At 40.9% G+C, this 18,575-nt stretch overlaps 1 protein-coding gene across 1 annotated transcript in view; it reads left to right on the top strand.

The window, feature by feature from the left end:
• ITGB6 (integrin subunit beta 6) overlaps positions 1 to 18,575 on the top strand; it is a 107,425-nt gene that overhangs the window by 52,424 nt on the left and 36,426 nt on the right. Inside the window, exon 8 of the mRNA XM_089659907.1 lies at positions 4,541 to 4,630. Within this exon, the coding sequence (XP_089516033.1) occupies positions 4,541 to 4,630 (90 nt within the window). The remainder of the gene's footprint in view (positions 1 to 4,540; positions 4,631 to 18,575) is intronic.

Raw genomic sequence — 18,575 nt, 5'->3', positions numbered from 1 at the left:
TTAAATGGGTGTATGTTTTACTGTGGAACAATGCATGACATGTTGTAGCAGCTTTTGTTAATATGGGGCCTGCTCGCATCACTACGCTTGAAATACGGTACTTTTTTAAGCAAACACTACGTTCACCTTTTTTGGGTGTGTTTTCAGGTCCCAGAGAGCTTTCATACCTATGCAAATGCTGTAATTAGCATTTTTTGATGTATTACAGCATACTTTCTCAAAATGCACTTAAAATTAGGAAAATATCAGCCTTTCAAACTAGTCTATAACACATGCAGGGGAAAAAATTAATGAGAGTGGGTCAAGTCCCATTAAATGAAGAATATTCTGTAGCAACAAATCCTGCAAGTAATTTAAATTCATTTAATCCCTTCCGACTCAGCCCGGCATCACTTTAATAGGGCCTGCATACCTGGAGAAGCAGGAAGGATCAGCGATCATGTAACCATTGTGATTGGCTGCCATAGTGGTCACATGATGGGGAGCTGGTCCCGACGGCTATCAATCATTAGTAGGAACTGAGAGTTGTCTTTGACAGCTCAGTTTCTGTGCTGGGAGTGCGTAGTGGATGAACTCTCAGCACCAAACCATCACTGTTGGTGTTAAAGTTCATGCAATATGTGTTGAGGGGCCAACAACAGGTCAAGGGGCCCGTTTAATGGGCATTAATGCACAAAAATGCTGCATATCATATAGTCTATTTGGCTAAATTTATACCCCAAATGGACACCATTCCAAGTCATGGCGTTCAGCTGTTTCCAGTGAAGGATACTGTTAATGCTTCAAGACATTTTAGACAGCTGTGAACTTCCAACCATATTACAGTAGCTTGGAGAAGATCCTTTCCTGTTCCAATATGACCTTGCCCCTGTACACAAAGTCAGTTCCACATAGACATGGATTGATGAGTTTGGTGTGGAGGACCTCAAGTAGTTTGCACAGAGCTTTAACCTCAACCCTACTGAATATCTTTGGAATCAAATGGATTTCCCATTGGGAGTCAAATCTTCCTATTCAACATCAGTCCCTGGGCTCTTTTAGTTGAATGAGCACAAATTTCCATAAACACATGCCAAGGTTTTGTGGATTTCAGTGACTCAGATGACTCATAGACTGTAATGTGAGAAGGGGCAGTAAAGTACAACCATTGTGCAGCACTTTGCATAAGAACAGTTCAGTTTTACCAACACATGAATCAGTTGGTTCAATAGGCTTTATTGTATGGCAATGGGAATGGAAACCCTGCCACATATCTCTGTGCTTAATTGTAGGCATCAGAATGGGATGGGTTGGGTGAGGGTCAGTTTCCCTTGGTATACCATAAAGCTTCATAAAACACCCTATTAATGTGGTTGGTGTGGCTGTGCTGTTCTTCTGGGAAGTAGAGTTAGAGGAGGACAAGGCAGGTCCTTGTATCTGGCTGGAGCCCATGACTGCTGAGAGTGACCAAAGAGAGCCCTTACCAATACTGCAAGTTGGAGTGCATTGTGTAGCATTGCAAAGCAGGAAAGCAGAGCCCAATGTAATCAACAAATATGGTGGTCCCCATGTACATATATGACTACAAACTATATATACAACAAGATATTTGAAAAGAATAAAACTCATTGATAAATGTATTTGCACCAAGTTGATTTATTTCTAAATATTTAAACAAACATGTATAGCATACATTCATAGAGGTGTGATAAAGGGCCTTAAATGTGTACATTTTTTTACCATTATCACTATGCTCTTTATGAGGACATCCTGTATTTCTGGTTCAGGCTTGGACAGATACAGCATGGAGAGGAGAAGGAGTAACTGCTACAGCTAAGTAAGCTAAACGTCACTTGTTTCAAATTGTTAGGCATTCAAGGCATGCAAACGCCAACCTTTTTTTGAACAAAAAAGAGAGAAATAGCTTTTCTTTTTTAACTTAAATAGATGAAATACGAATGTATGAACTATTTTGCCTCCCAAATAATTTGTAAGTTCGACCAGGGGTGATCAAGCCACGCCTGCCAGATAACACTTGGTGACTTCACGTTTCTCTGTTGCATTAAACCCAAAGGCAAACATTTTTTATATTGCAGATTACCAATTATTTAAGGTAATGGTTGCATACTTTATTTTTTTAAGGCTTTCTTTCCTTTATTTTCATCTAGTGATCCAGCCAGTATAGCTGTTGTTTTCAACGGAACAAGCTTTCTTTCAGATTAGCAGTTAGAGTATTGAAATAAACCATTTACCACTGACAGGGGTGCTTACAATGCTCAGCTTTTATTTATTCATGTAAAACCTTTATCCCAAAAGAAAAAAATTGTTACCGTAACTGTTTGTGTAACTGCAGTGTGAGATTGCTGTCCAAAGGTGCCTCCTGTGTTCCTTCATTCAGAGTGGGGAACTCTAATACAGGAGGCGTGTTACTGGCCAGGCAGCTAATGTAACCACCACATCTACAGTAACTTGGTAAGGTGTAATATATTACATTCTTTTGTTTTGGATCACTAGACTGTTCTTAGGCTGAGATCACCGTTGACTGACAGTACGTAATTGCTCCAATGTCACCACAATATGCCTGACAACACCTTGACATGCCTCACTGGTCTTTTTGTGGCATTGGCACAGTAAAGCCTTCTTTCTAGTAGCTCTACAATGCAGCTCAAGTATCGTTGTATTGTGCTCCTTGAAACAACCACATCATCTTTTTCCAGAGCAGCCTGTATTTCTCCTGAGATTACCTGTGGGTTTTTATTTGTATCCCAAACAAGTCTTTTGATAGTTGTGGCTGCAATCTTTCTTGCTCTACCTGACCTTGAATTGGTATCAAGAGATCTTCAAATTCAACTTCTTAATAAGTGATTGAACAGTATTGTAGTGAGCGCTACTGAGGCGCATATTTAGTGGTGAGGTGACATTACATCTGATGATGACATATTGAAATACAAGAAGATAAAATAATGTGACAGGAGTGGTTCCAGATACAGGGGTTTCCACCGTTTTTATTATATGTCCCTATTACTTTTAGCGCTGTATATATTTATTATATTTATTTACATTTTAGAGGTTTAACCTTTTTATGCTAGCTGCTTCTTTCATACATGCGCTCGCAATTACCTATACCTATGATTGAACAGTATTGACTGGCATAATCAAGGCTTTGAATATCTTCTTATATCCCTTTCCATCTTTATAAAGTTTCATTACCTTGTTCCGCAAGTCTTTTGACAGTTCCCCATGGCTCAGTATCTAGCCTGCTCAGTGCATCCATGTGAGAGTAAACAAACTCATTGACTATTTATACACAGACACTAATTGCATTTTAAAAAGCAACACGTGTGGGAAATGTATCTTTAATTGCTATTGTAACCTGTGTGTGCCACCTTGTGTATCTGTACCATGGCCAGACATTCCAGGGTATGGAAACTTATGATCAGCGCCATATGAGTGATTGCAGTTATCATTATGATTTTAAAAGGAGCCAAACAACTATGTGGTGATAAATGGCTTCTTATGATCACTATTAGTAAATAAAAGACAGTTTTTTGGCATGATCAGTCATATTTTCAATATCAATGCCAAAACGTCACAATTTCTGCCAGGGTGTGCAAACTTTTGAACTGTGTATATACGACCCCAAACACACCTCCAAGACGACCACTGCCTTGCTAAAGAAGCTGAGTGTAAAGGTGATGGACTGGCCAAGCATGTCTCCAGACCTAAATCTTATTTAGAATCTGTGTGGCATCCTCAAACAGAAGGTGGAGGAGCGCAAGGTCTCTAACATCCACCAGCTCAGTGATGTTGTCATGGAGGAGTGGAAGAGGACTCCAGTGGCAACCTGTGAAGCTCTGGTCAACTCCATGCCCAAGAGGGTTAAGGCAGTGCTGGAAAATAATGATGGCCACACAAAATATTGACACTTTGGGCCCAATTTGGACATTTCACTTAGGGGTGTACTCACTTTCGTTACCAGCGGTTTAGACATTAATGGCTGTATATTGAGTTATTTTGAGGGGACAGCAAATTTACACTGTTATACAAGCTGTACACTCACTACGTCACATTGTAGCAAAGTGTCATTTCTTCAGTGTTGTCACATGGAAAGATATAATAAAATATTTACAAAAATGTGAGGGGTGGACTCACTTCTGTGAGATACTGTGTATATATATATATATATATATATATATATATATATATATATATATATATTCAATGGTTGTTAATACGTGGAAAACAATTTCTTTTACAGTATATATCTGCCTGGAGTTCATTTTAAGTGGCAGCTACACTATAAAAAATTAATGCAGATGTCCTATCAAAACAACCTTATGTGCTTTTTCTGGATAAAAAAATACCACCTCAGCACAATATAGGAACTCATTTCTGTTGCACAGGAAAACATTCTATATGCTGTAGAAGTGCAATCTTATAATCTCAGAGGACAAAGCTCTAATAGCATTCTCTCTACATTTGGGCAGATAAGTTGTAGAATAAGCTCCATGTGCTCCTGTGGCTACAATTTTAACAGGTTTGTGTTCATTATTTATTGTAGAACTACACCAAGCTCATACCTGGAGCCACAGTTGGACGACTACAAGAAGACTCCAGAAACATATTACAACTGATTTTAACTGCATACAAAGTAAGCCTTGTAGTTATTCATGTACTTATTTTATTTATTTTGCTTTTTGAGCACCTTTCGAGAATTTATCTTCCATATTGATATGGCAAAAACATTTTGCGCAACTAATTTCTCCTTTGACATCAACTACTGTCCGTTCAAGTAGCCAAATATTGAATGTCCCTTCCACAGCTATACACATAAGGTCAAATATGGGAGGAAGCCCTGTAATTCTTCTCCTCTCTGAAGCTGATCCCCATAGAAAGTCCTCTCCAAGGTCCAGCACCGGTTATCTTCACTCCTAGATTGTAAGCTCCAAGGAGCAGGGCCCTCAAACCCCTCGTGTATCACACTGTATTGTTATTGTACTGTCTCATGTATTGCCCCCCATTGTAATGTACAGCACTGAGTGAACTGTTGGCGCTATATAAATACTGTATAATAATAATAATAATTGCCTAGTCTCCACAAAGGACAGAAGAAGATCCAAATGTAAACAGAAACTGTTCCTCATCCCACACCACCATCTCCAACTAATTAATTAGATCATCTGTCATAACGTCCTTCTTTACTGAACCTCCCAGTATTAGCTTTGGCTATATAATCTAGAGAAATTAACCCAGGCACTCTAAATGTGTTCAAATGTTGTTGGGTTATTTGAGTCATCTTAAAGTCACACTAAACAATATTCTAATTCTCCAAAAATAATTCAAATACATCCACTATTTAATGGTCCTGTAATCTATTTTTCATGAAATTGTTTATTTCTGCATTTTTCTGCCTCCTTGGGATGTTCTCAAATATTTTCTTTTCGCCCTCACTTCTGTTTGTTTGGAACAAGCAGGGCATGTTAGTTGTGGTCATCTGCAATGCTTTATGCACGCTACACATCCCATAGTCCATCGGCAGTGAGGAAGAGAGGGTGTCTACATTTCCACATATAGTGGGACCATGGAGAAGGAAGGTAGCCACCCTCTAACAGGAAGTAAGATCACAGCAGCAAAAACAGGATTTTGGAGTTTTGGAGGAGGAGGATAGTAATAGAAGGGTCTTTTTGAGTTAAAGCGGAACCACACTGCATTAGAGCACCACAAAGCAAAAACGTTATTTAGTTTATTTTTAATATTCAAGGCAAACTCCTCCATCCATGTATCCATGCTATATTTTGTTGAGAAATCATATTGAAAAATACCACCCTAGCATTTCTGATTGAGGCCATCTTGAGCAAGGGCAAATGATTCATGTAGCATTTACTTCCTGGAATCCATGTGCCCTTAGCTCAGGCATGCAGGCAGATGGGTATGCTTAGCTCAGAAAACCCCTCCTCCTCTCCTGAAGACTCTTGGGATGTATGACATCTTTTGTCTAAGCCTGGAAACCAGGAAGTAACTGAAGAAATGTAAGAAAAAAAGTTCATCTATTTACTAATGATAGCAGCATATGAGTCGAAAATGGTTAATGTGGCAATGCTGATTGAGAGCTCTGCTCTGCTCTAATAATATAGACCTAAAAAATATATTTTTTTAACCAAAGTTTAAAATGTAATTAAACCCAGGACCGTGCATTTACCATATCTGATCTCCCACAGTACACAGAACATATAAATGCATTTATTTTGGTAAATATAAACTGCTAAATAACTTTTCTCATCAGCAGTATATAGCAGTCTTGTGACTTCTACCAGTGTCCAGCTGAGCAATGGTTAAAGCTTGTAGGAGGAGTTTTCATTCTCCCTTGATTGTCCTATGAGGCTGCATAACCCCTGACCCTCTATCTGGACAGCGCAGATTGGTCCTGTGCTGATCACATGCACACTCCCAAAGGAAAAAAAACTCTAGCAATGCACACAAAACTGAGCATGTGCACAGTAACTCCTAGAGCTCTGTACTATCAGCATATAGTTTGGGGACTGTAGAAGAAGGGGAGGGTCAGTGAAGACAGGATCAAACAGCCTTTTTACACAATGCAGAGGATTAACCCTTTAGGTTCCACAGTGAATATAACAAGCATGCTTTACTGCATATACAGACTGATTTTACTGTTGTGGGTTCAGTAACACTTTAACATCACTTTAAGGGCTTATGTCAATGACCCATCCAATAATTGCATTTGAATAGCTTTTGAAAAGTCCATCAAACGCAATTTATCAACAGTGCAATTCATATAAATGTAAAGTTTAAATAGCACTGTTGATCACTGTTTCTGAGCTGCATCTGATTTGCTTGTCCTATTATCCTATTGTTCTATTATAGATTGAGGTGTCTCAAAAGTGTAGCAAAACATGCCTCATAAAAATGAAGTAGTAGGAACGTGCCCTGAACGCGCCTAAATTGCAGTTGCTGCTTTAGAGACAACTACTTTTTTCACATTCAAACATTGTGCTGGCAATAAAACCTGCTATCATTATCCCCAACATAAAAATATTCGCCCACATGTAATTAAATTCAAAAAGACATTTGTTGCTGGCTGTGTCCCCATTATAGAGATTTCCCATCACTATGTCCCCTTTCACCAGGACAGCAATTGAGGAGAAATATTGGTGACACAGACAGCAATACTGTCCTGATGGGGTTGCGAACACTTTCATGCTCTATTAAATAACTAAGCTTAAACAAAAATGTTAAATATTTCAGCTTACAAATCCTTAGATGTGGTGGATGCATTTGTTTTCCTTTTTTCACATGACCCTGCCAATCGCTCACCTTTTGTAATAGGGTGATAACGCTCACTTGCTGCACTGTATTTATGGAGGAGCTGCACTGTCACCCTAGGACAGGAGGTTTGTTAGGACTACAGTACACCTGCTCCTCTTTCCATAACATGGGGGGTTCTGTAGTTCACAAAGGTGAACTGGGAACAAAGCTAACTGAGAGGAGCACAGAACATGATTTTATCAACTCACTAGAATTCTGGCAGGATCAATGGGTATTTTATTTAAATAACCGGATGCTTTAACCAAAAGGAACAAATTAGTTAAAAATTAGGGTTTACATACACTTTAAAGTGGAACTAAACATATCCACTTCAGCTCTCGAAGGTTTCACCCCCTTCAGGCCATTTTTTCCTATTTAGCACTGTGCTATTTTAACTGGTAACTACACTGTCATGCAACACTGTACCAAAACAAAATTTATATTTTTTTTCACACAAATAGAACTTTCTTTTAGTGGTTTTTGATAACCACTGGGCTTTTTATTTTTCGCAATATGAACAAAAAAGACCCAAAATTTGGAAAAAAAAATATTTTCCAATAAAAAAAAAATTAGAAATCAAATTTCTTCATACATTTTGGCCAAAATGTATTCTGCTACATGTGTTTGAGAAAAAAAAAAGAAAACAATAAGTGTATATTGATTGGTTTGTGTGTAAGTCATAGTGTTTACAAGCTATAGTATATATATATATATATATATATACAGTGGGGATCGAAAGTTTGGGCACCCCAGCTACAAATTTGTATTAATGTGCATAAAGAAGCCAAGGAAAGATGGAAAAATCTCCAAAAGGCATCAAATTACAGATTAGACATTCTTATAATATGTCAACAAAAGTTAGATTTTATTTCCATCATTTACACTTTCAAAATGACAAAAAACAAAAAAAATGGCGTCTGCAAAAGTTTGAGCACCCTGCAGAGTTAATATCTTGTACTGCCCCCTTTGGCAAGTATCACAGCTTGTAAACACTTTTTGTAGCCAGCCAAGAATCTTTCAATTCTTGTTTGAGGTATCTTTGCCCATTCTTCCTTACAAAAGTCTTCCAGTTTGTTGAGATTTCTGGGCTGTCTATCACGCACTGCTCTTTTAAGGTCTATCCATAGATTTTCAATTATGTTGAGGTCAGGAGATTGTGAAGGCCATGGCAAAACCTTCAGTTTACGCCTCTTGATGTAATCCCTCTTGGATTTCAAGGTGTGTTTAGGATCATTATCCATTTGTAGAAACCATCCTCTCTTTAACTTCAGCTTTTTCACAGATGGCATCAAGTTACCATCCAAAATTTGCTGAAATTTTATTGAATCCATTTTTCCTTCTACTCGTGAGATGTTCCCTGTGCCACTGGCTGCAACACAATCCCAAAGCATGATTGATCCAACCCCATGCTTAACAGTTGGACAGAGGTTCTTTTCATTAAATTCTGTGCCCCTTCTTCTCCAAACGTACCTTTGCTCATTCTGGCCAAAAAGTTCAATTTTAACCTCATCGGTCCACAGAACTTGTTTCCAAAATGCATCAGGCTTGTTTATATGTTCATTTGCAAAGTTCAAACAATGATTTTTGTGGTGAGGACGTAGAAGAGGTTTTCTTCTGATGACTCTTCCATGAAGACCATATTTGTACAAGTATCTCTTTTTAGTGGAATAGTGTACCACAACTCCAGTGTCTGCCAGATCTTTCTGGAGGGATCGTGCAGTCAAACGTGGGTTTTGAATTGTTTTTCTCACAATCCTGCGAGCTGTTCTGTCTGATATTTTTCTTGGTCTTCCAGATCTTGCTTTAACTTCCACTGTTCCTGATGACTGCCATTTCTTAATTACATTCTGAACAGAGGATATTGACATCTGAAAACGCTTTGCTATCTTCTTATAGCCTTCTCCAGCTTTGTGAGCGTCAATTATTTTCAGTTTCAGTTTTCTAGACAACTGCTTAGAAGAACCCATGGTGCTGATTGTTGGGGCAAGGTCAGATGAGTCTGGGCATTTAAAACCTTTGAGATTGACATCACCTGGTCTTTCCAGACGATGATTGAGAACAATCCATGACACTGGCAGGTCTCAGCTTGGCAAAGGGGGCAGTGCATGCTATAAATTCTGCAGGGTGCCCAAACTTTTGCAGACGCCATTTTTTTGTTTTCTGTTATTTTGAAAGTGTAAATGATGGAAATAAAATCTAACTTTTGTTGACATATTATAAGAATGTCTAATCTGTAATTTGATGCCTTTTGGAGATTTTTCCATCTTTCCTTGGCTTCTTTATGCACATTAATACAAATTTTTAGCTGGGGTGCCCAAACTTTCGATCCCCACTGTATATATATATATATATATATATATATATATATATATATATATTGGAATTTTTATTTATTTATTGTTTTTTTATACTACTAATGGAGGTGAACAGCAACTTAAAATGGGACTTCGATAGTGCAGCTGGCAATCTGACACTCACTGATGCTGATTGGAACTGACTAACAGCCACTGACATCACCAGTGACACTAATACCATGATCAGTGATCAAGGGGTTAAATGTGTGCCTAACAATGTATAATGTGTGTATTATGTACTGCTTTTACTAATACATCTCTTTATTTTCATCTCTGCTTTGCAGGGATGAGAAACAGAAAGATTGTTCCCTCTGTACAGAGTGCTGTGATGATTGTCAACACAGGGCTCTAGGCTGTGATTGGACACAGCCGATCAGCAGCCATAAATCATTGGCCAGGACCTGCTGACACACTCCTGCTGTGTACAATCACAGCAGGTGTTAGTCATCCTAAACAAAGAAGCAGGCAGCGATGTACCTGTATATGGCTTTGCCTGCACGGGCCACCCATCCACAGTAGATTGCAGATGAGTGGTTCGGAAGTGGTTAATCAGTAAACTGAGAGCAGGCAGTTCTTTATTGCAGAAGACAAATGTTATGTTTCTTCTGCAATAACAACACTTACCTACCTGCTCATATTCTATTGAATGTACAGAGAGCTGTACATTCCCAGCACACTCTGGCTGTGCCCGAATGACTGGCTCCTTTACAAATGTACGAAATGGCATCATTCTCCCATCAGTCAAAAGGCTGAAAACCCGGCACCTGGAAAGTAGCTGGGGGGAAGATGACAGCAGTCAGTGAGGGATGTAACCGCTGCATAATTGGAATGATATGGGATGATCCATGTTCAGAAGCCAAGCTAAGCCCAGATGAAGGTCACCCTACGTGAGAAGTCATAGTGCACAAAAAAACTGAAAAACAATCCACATTAGACAGCTGAAATTATGACTCCCCACACACAGATCCCTCATTTCTTGGACACTGGTATATGCTGACTGCAGGAACCATTTGACTGTGTCAAGGTAGAAGCCTACTGGTGCCCATTTCGAAAGTGTTTACTTACTTGAGCAATATTTTTCTGGGGTGTAGACATGTTTCACATGTATCAGATTTTCTTTTTAAAGAATGTAAAGCCAAAATTGTAATATCAGCATATTCATAAGCAATAGTGGGATGCTACAAGATATATGTTTCTGATTTCTTCAAGGACCCTGTGCTTGTCCTTTACATTGCTCTGCTGTTCCCCTTGGCTAAAGGTGGGTTAAAAACTCCATTATTTGTCTATTTGATTTCATGGGGATTCTGATGATACAAATCGCTTCTCTGTTTAAGTGCTACAGTGGCAAAACCAATATAGATATGTTGAATCATGCGGCGTTGGTAATGAACTCAGGCCTTGTTCTTCAGGAGCCTACATTAGGCTCCATCCCTATCCTCTTCCCATCTTGGCTGTGTAATCACATTTGACATTAATGGCTGTATAATATGACACACTATTTTATCTGCAGCAGCTGGTTAATGGCCCAGACTTACAAAATAAAGCTGCCCATGACTAAGACTATTATAATGCAGTTAAGTCAGTATGAAGCCAAGGAAAGGGGGAAATTCAATTTAGCAAGGCAAGGAAGGGAGGAAAGCGCAATATTATCCCATGCATGGCTCTCTACATCGCCAAGCACCAAAGCCATAGGAGTTTGTTTTGAGGAGTTCATTAAATTAGACTTGTCACTGAACCTTGGGACCTTGTGATGGAGCTAGTATGAAAATAAACAAAATTATCTTCCTTCATTTCATAGCAGTTGGCTGAAAGACTGGTTTCTAATGATATTGTCAGTACATAGGCATGGTGTGTAGGTTTTATCTTTCAATAGCTCTCGGGAGTTAGAATGGAAAGCCTCTCCCTTCTCTCCCCCGTGATTGCCCCTGGCACAGTTAGCACAATCTAAGCCCAATGATTGATTCATATGGCGGGTTATGCTAACAGTGTAGTAATAGGCATCAAAGGCATCGATGTGTGAAAAACCTATCTCTAGCTATATCGTTACCTCATTGTAGTCACTTACAGTGAACCTGGACTTGCCTAAAATGGTTACAGCAGTCCTGATTTGCTGGACTTTGTGGAAATAACTGTGTTAGTGTTCACATTGATCCCTTAGTCCCCGTGAAGACCCTTGAATTCTAGGCTCATATTAATCCCTGCCTCCTCACTGCACTATGTGGCACTCTCTGTAGAGACTCTGCCATTTAGGAGTACATGATGTGGGCAGAGTGCCAATATACTCTCTGTACGCAGATCTAGGCCTCTTTAACCCCTTTTCTTACAACACCCTGAATTCCTGAACATGTCCTGAGAAGATATGTTTCTCTCTTCCCTACCTCAGCAGCTCAGAGGGGCCACACCTGATGATGCAGAAGTAGCTGGGCAAGTGATCTGCAGCCAGGTAGGATGCCCTCCAGTGTCAGGACCAGGATACAAGCAGTCAGGCAGGCTCCTAATAGCATGCAGCTGTAGGCCTTGTAAAGGGGTGGGCTCCCCAGGATACAGTGAAGTCACGAACAAGGAAAGCAACCCCAACACCAACTTTTGCCACAACAGAATTTTACTTAGATGTGGCAAATAAACAAAACCACAAATGCTGGAAACATACAATAAATTTACATACACCCAGCCCAAAGGCTGAGACCCTTGTGCTGCACAGCATGGCGCCTTCTGATGATGAAGGTAGAAAGTGTAGTAATTTACCTACTGGCGGGCACAACTAAGCTGCCACACCTTACCCGTTATTACCTTAAAAGAGCAGGAATCAGTGTATGGGTGTATGGTATGAGCTAGCCTGCGGTGCAGCACAACAGCTTACAATCTTACACAAATCTACAGTATTCCCTCTCCCATAACTGGTCCTGTAGCACGTGCCTGAGTATTCCTTCTGAGCAAAACGCCAGTCTGGCTTGAGTTTGTAGGATTTTATCAGCCCTCCAATGTGAAATGTCACTTTAAGTTGTGGAGTCCTTCCAATGATCAGTAACAACACTTGTGGCCTGACACAAACAGAGACCCTAACTAACTATAGGCCTGGTCTCAAGGCACCAACACTGAAATGAGGTACGTGCACGATCTTACCGACCCGGGTCTGCTTTGCATCCGTTGGTGACTCTGAACAGAACAAATGTCTCTCCAACAAGTATGCGGTCTCGCCGTATATGTTGCTCAGTTCCTCTGCTCTCATCAGCATTCCTGGCAGCAATCTCATCAGCTTCACTTAGCTGCAGCTCTGGTTACGGAGGGATGCTTTCACACCTGGATGTCATCAGATTCTCAGCTCACAGGGCCCCCCTCATTCACCATTGTCCAGAACATGGCTGCTCTCTCTTCTTCCTCTTCTCTCTCAACTCTGTGTGAAAACTCCACCTCTTCATGAATATAGAAATATCTATGCAGTCTGAGGCTGTGTTAGAAAAACAGTGACATCTTGTGGCTAAACTGCAGAATGTCAGTCAAAACATTTAATTTACTCCACACAAGCAGTATTCAAACAATGAGAGCTGTTTCCCCATCTCACACAGCTTCTCTAAAAGACCCAGTCATTGTGGGGAGCACTTCCTGGTTGCTACCAGTGTACTAAAGTTGCAATGGGTTGGCGCTTCGTCCTTGCCTGGGATCCCTCCACCTGTGTTACCGGAGGTATTCCGGATTTTCCTGTGAGGGATGCCGTTTGTTAGGACAATTGCAAGTGCCTGTGTTGTCTGCTGTTTTATCAAAGAAGAGATTATCAGCTAGACTGTCTGTTGTTCTAAAGTCTTATAAAGACTACACTATGCAGCAACATGTTACCATGATTGAGCCAAAGAGATGTTGCTGCAATGAGTCCATGTTTGTGTGGCTTTCATAAACTGGGACGTTGCTGTAATGAGTCCATGTTTGTGCAGCTTTCATGAACTGGGACGTTGCTGTAATGAGTCCATGTTTGTGCAGCTTTCATGAACTGGGACGTTGCTGTAATGAGTCCATGTTTGTGCAGCTTTTATAAACTGGGACGTTGTTGTAATGAGTCCATGTTTGTGCAGCTTTCATAAACTGGGACGTTGCTGTAATGAGTCCATGTTTGTGCAGCTTTCATGAACTGGGACGTTGCTGTAATGAGTCCATGTTTGTGCGGGTTTCATAAACTATTTTCTATTAAAGTTCCACTTTGAATGTTTTGAAGAATCAGTTCCTGTGCAAATCACATGCAATTTGTGTGCGGTGTGATTGGAGTCATACATTTGGTGCAGGACCCTTTTGCGATCCGATGCTGCACATTGCACCCCATTTTGCTGACCGCTTTTGGGGTGTTCTTAACTTAACATACACATCCGCAGCGGTTTGCAAGAATGGGGTGTGATTCTGATGCGGTGCGGAATTCGCATAGAAAATGCTGCGAATTCCGCACCGCATCAGTGTGAACCAGGGCTAAATGATAGTTACTTGCCAAATTTGGCTCTGTACTGTATAACTGCATGTATAAACAACAACAGGGCACATCTGCAAGGGCAGTCTTTTTCCGAAAATATCTCAAGGTTTTGTGAAATCTCATGAGATCTTGTATGTTTAGGGATAAGATCTCCCTAGAAGGTACTGGTGACGTAGCCTTTTGAGGGGGCACTCCCTGGCACCAAGCTGAACAAGGATGTGGAAACACAAATGTATGTAACAGCTAAAATCTTTATTCAAAGTGATTGTAAATGCAATTTACAAAAAAAAAACAAGTTTATACTTACCTGCTCTGTGCAATTCCATTGCACAGAGCGGCCCCATAGCTCCTCTATTGAGGTCCTCTGCTAGCACTTCTGGTTCCTCCTCTCCAGTAAACGCTGCTTCCTATGGGGGCACTCGGGCTCGCTCCTGAGCTCTTCTGCCTGTATCTATAGGCACAGACAGTGGGACTTGGACCTGCCCCCAGCTCCATAGTCACTAGCTTTGATTGACAGCAGAGGGAGCCAATGGTTCCTGCTAACTCAACAAAGCCTGTGAGACCAGGAAGTGAGGGGAGAAAATGGGCACAGCACTGGATCAAACGAGGGCTCAGGTAAGTATAGCAGGGGGTGAGGGGGCATACTGATGCCTAAACATTTTTTAAATTAATGCAAGGAATGTATAACTGCATGGAATGGAAGGAATTCATTAAGGTTAAAAATGCTTTAACTTTACAACCACTTTGGTGCATTTCCTGTATATGACCTTGTTCACACGGGCATACTCTGTTGTACACCCATGCTGGGGACATGTTTATCCACACAGGGATGCATAGGTGTTGTGTGCATCCCCATGCAGGCAGTCCCCTTCACATTAATTGGGATGCAGAGGCTGCATGGACAGAGCCGCTGCTCCCAATTTGACATTCAGGCAAGTGACTGGCACAGAACACAAACAGTGTGCGCTCAGGGCTGTGTACCTGCACCTTCGTGGACACGAACCTGTCAATCCTTCTGCTCAGCGGGAGGATCAGTGGACAGATCCCCCACTGAGCAAGCAGATCGCCAGCACAGAATGCCCTGTGTGAAAGGGGCATTTGTCTTTTTTAAAGGAATTTTGTAGCCACTATTAATGATTTATTTCTGAAGATCTCAGTTGCCTAACTGTCTCTGGCTTCCATACTTTGAGCCACTGCCCAAGAACAAGCATGCAGTTTTGAAAGTAACAGGAAATTCAAAACGGCATATTTATATACCCATTCCAGGTCAGTGTCTTTCAGAAGAGGTCAGTAATGGCTGCCAACATTTTCCCCCAAAACAGATTTTTTTTTCTCTTAGTGGTGCTTCAGTTGGTATTTTATCAACTCAGCAGTAGAACATAAAGTACTAAATGTTTAATTAATAACTGTGGATGACTAGCATACATCTAAACCATATGGAGCGAGTTACTACGTTTCTAAATGTTTGTGGAGTGAGCAATGATGACACATAATTCCAAGGTGCGAGTCACGGCTTGGCTGCAGCATGCCCTTTCCCTGTGAATGTGTCAGAGGACAAGTGTAGTGTTATTCTTCAAAGACTAAATTCTAATTCAAATGAAAGTTTAAGTGACACTAATCTCTGCTTTAAAAAAAATCCTATTGAAGTATGTATTCTTAAAGTGTTACTAAACCCAGGACCCTGCATTCATTATGTCTGGTCTCCCACAGTACACAGAAAATGGAAATTCAATTATTTTAGTAAATATAAACTGCTAAATACGTTTTCTCATCAGCAGTTAGAGCAGTCTTGTGACTTCTATCTGTATCCAGCAGAGCACTGATTAAAGATTGTAGGAGGAATTTTCATTCTGCTCTAGGAGGATGCAGAACCCCTGACCTCTGTCTGGACAGTGCTGATTAGCCCTGTGCTGATCACATGGACTCTCCCCCCCAAAAAAAAAATCTATAGCAATACACACCAAACTGAGCATGTGCAGAGTGACTCCACATGATATGTCTTATCAGGAGATAAGAGGGAGACATTGGAATAAAAGGAGGATCAGAGAAGTCAGGATCAAACAGCCTTTTTACACAAGGCAGAGGACTAACCCCTTAGTGAGTATAACAAGCATGCTTTACTGTATATACAGACTGATTTTACTGTTGTGGGTTTAGTAACACTTTAAAGCGGAGTTCCACCCAAAAGGGGAAGTTCCGCTTTAAAGATTGGTCCCCCGCTCACCATTAAGGATTGGCACCTTCGGGGAGCGGGGGGGGGAAATGGGTACCCGAATTTGACAGGTACCCGCTCCCACTTTCACTGCGATCACCTAGACGATTGGTAACGGAAGTTGTCCTCCTACCCTCCCTCCCCGAAGTCTTGTGGGACACGTGACAGGTCCCAGAAGACGACGGGGCCATTCAGGAAGCGCAGCACTACTCGCGCATGCGCACTTGGCACCCGGCTGTGAAGCCACAAGCTGTCACAACACTGAAGATGCCGGTGCCTAGAATACAGGACGGCCGGTGAAACGGCTGTGGCGGGGGCAATGCGGGATTGTGGGAGAGGTGAGTGGCTGTTTTTTAGCAGTTTTTGTAGCTAATGACTTTTATTTTTTTACAGAGTGAGTGGAACTCCGCTTTAATTCAAAAAAGTACATTCTATTGCTCTCAGCCTCATTCAGGTTTCTTTTTTTTTGCTGCTGTGAAGCTCCCGGACCTCTCCTTTTCCCCAATCACTTATGTTTGGAACAAGCAGTTGCAGTCAAGTACACTGCTCTATGCCCACTACATATCCCACAGTCCGTAGTCCCTATTCTATCTCTGGAGTGAGCAAGAGAAGGTGGCTTTGTTCCTACATACAGTGGTACCAAGGCGAATGAACAAAGCTACCTTCTGTTGCTCACTCCAGAGATAGGCTAGGGACCTTGGACTGTGGGATTTGCAGTGGGCATAGAGCAATGTACATGACTGCAACGAACATGCACTACTCATTCCAAACAGAAGAGAATGGGGAAAAGGAGAGGTTCGGGAGCTCAAGGAATACATTACAAGGAGGCTGAAAAACACAGTAAGAAACAATTTCATGAAAAAATACATTTCTGGGCCATTAAGAAATGGATGTATATGAGTTATTTTTGGAGAATAAGGATATTGTTTAATGTCAGTTTTAGGATTCATTTAGTGACAACTTTGGTGGGTCACTTTTCAGAGGGACAGGCAGTTGGGAGGCAATACGTCACCTCCTCATTGCCTGTTGACAGTGGACAGTGCAGTCTGGAGCCAGTCTGTTAGGTTGAAGAAGGAAGGGGAAGAAGAGGGAATGATTCGCCATCCTAGGCCATGGGGCTTTGTGTTTCTATTGATGCACACTGTACAGGAAGACACGACTCTAGTCTTTGCATGCAAGGGTGGCTTCATAGGATGCTACAAAAGATAGGATGATACAAGAAAAAAATCAATCGAGGGTGTTAGAATCAACTTATATAATTCAATAGTTCCAATTCACTTGTTGAGTGTTGTCATTGTAACCCTAATAATAGAGGGCACATTTGTCATAAAGGTAGCGTCTTTTAAGCCCATATTCTGACTTTATCTGAGTTTTGTGGCTACCTTTTCTAAGTATGCAAAAGACAGGAGCCAGTCTGAATCAGGAAACCTGGAGGACCTGTCATGGTAGCAGATTAAACTGATACATAGGCAAGAATTTAAAGATAAAGATATTGCACACTCAGTAAATTATTAAATGAACTACCAGTATTGTCTAAAATGATGGTTTAATATCACTTTAAGTCATAAAAGGTAGCAAAAGCAATTTAATACTTTTGCTACAGAGCCTGCTGTTTTCATGGCAGCCCTGTGTCAGCAAACAAAAGAATGAAGTAACAGAAGGAAATCTGAACTAGCAGAGCCATTTATCATCTCTAATACAGCTCTCAAATAACATCAGAAGAATAAAAGGTCATAAATTATACCTGCAAATGTGCTTGACTTGTCTGGATATATAAAAGAAGAACTGTCACCACATAAGAATCCGAAGTTGAATCCCCCATGGGGACCGAAGGCATATAGCATTTGGGCTGGTTTTGACCCATGGTCCCATTATATATTAAAAGCCAATTTTCATTACTTCTGGTTGTAGCTCCACCCCATGCTGTAGCCCAGTTTGTGAACGTTCCTATAGGGAAGGTACAGCCAGCACTATAGCCACCTCCCACTCTCTCTGTAGAAATTGATTTTGTGCAGTGTGCCACCTTCCCTCCTAGCAATGACTGAACATTTGCAAGTACTAGTAAAGGATCATTCAGAGCTGTTGGGGCTATGTAATCTATCTGCTGGTGGTATGTGTGTTTACAAGCAATTGATAGGTGGATCACACAGCCCTGCCAGTGTTGACTGTTCATTTACAAAAGAAAAGATTATTCAGCTCTGGCAGGACTGTGTGATCTATTTGCCAGCTGCTTGTAAACATACACAGCACCAGC

Source organism: Staurois parvus, unplaced genomic scaffold (genome assembly GCF_062004578.1).
Source record: "Staurois parvus isolate SC_StPar_1 unplaced genomic scaffold, SC_StPar_1.0 ptg000031l, whole genome shotgun sequence".
Lineage (NCBI taxonomy): Eukaryota > Metazoa > Chordata > Amphibia > Anura > Ranidae > Staurois > Staurois parvus.
The sequence above is the reverse complement of the archived record's forward strand: the minus strand, read 5'-3'. Positions and strand labels throughout refer to the sequence as shown.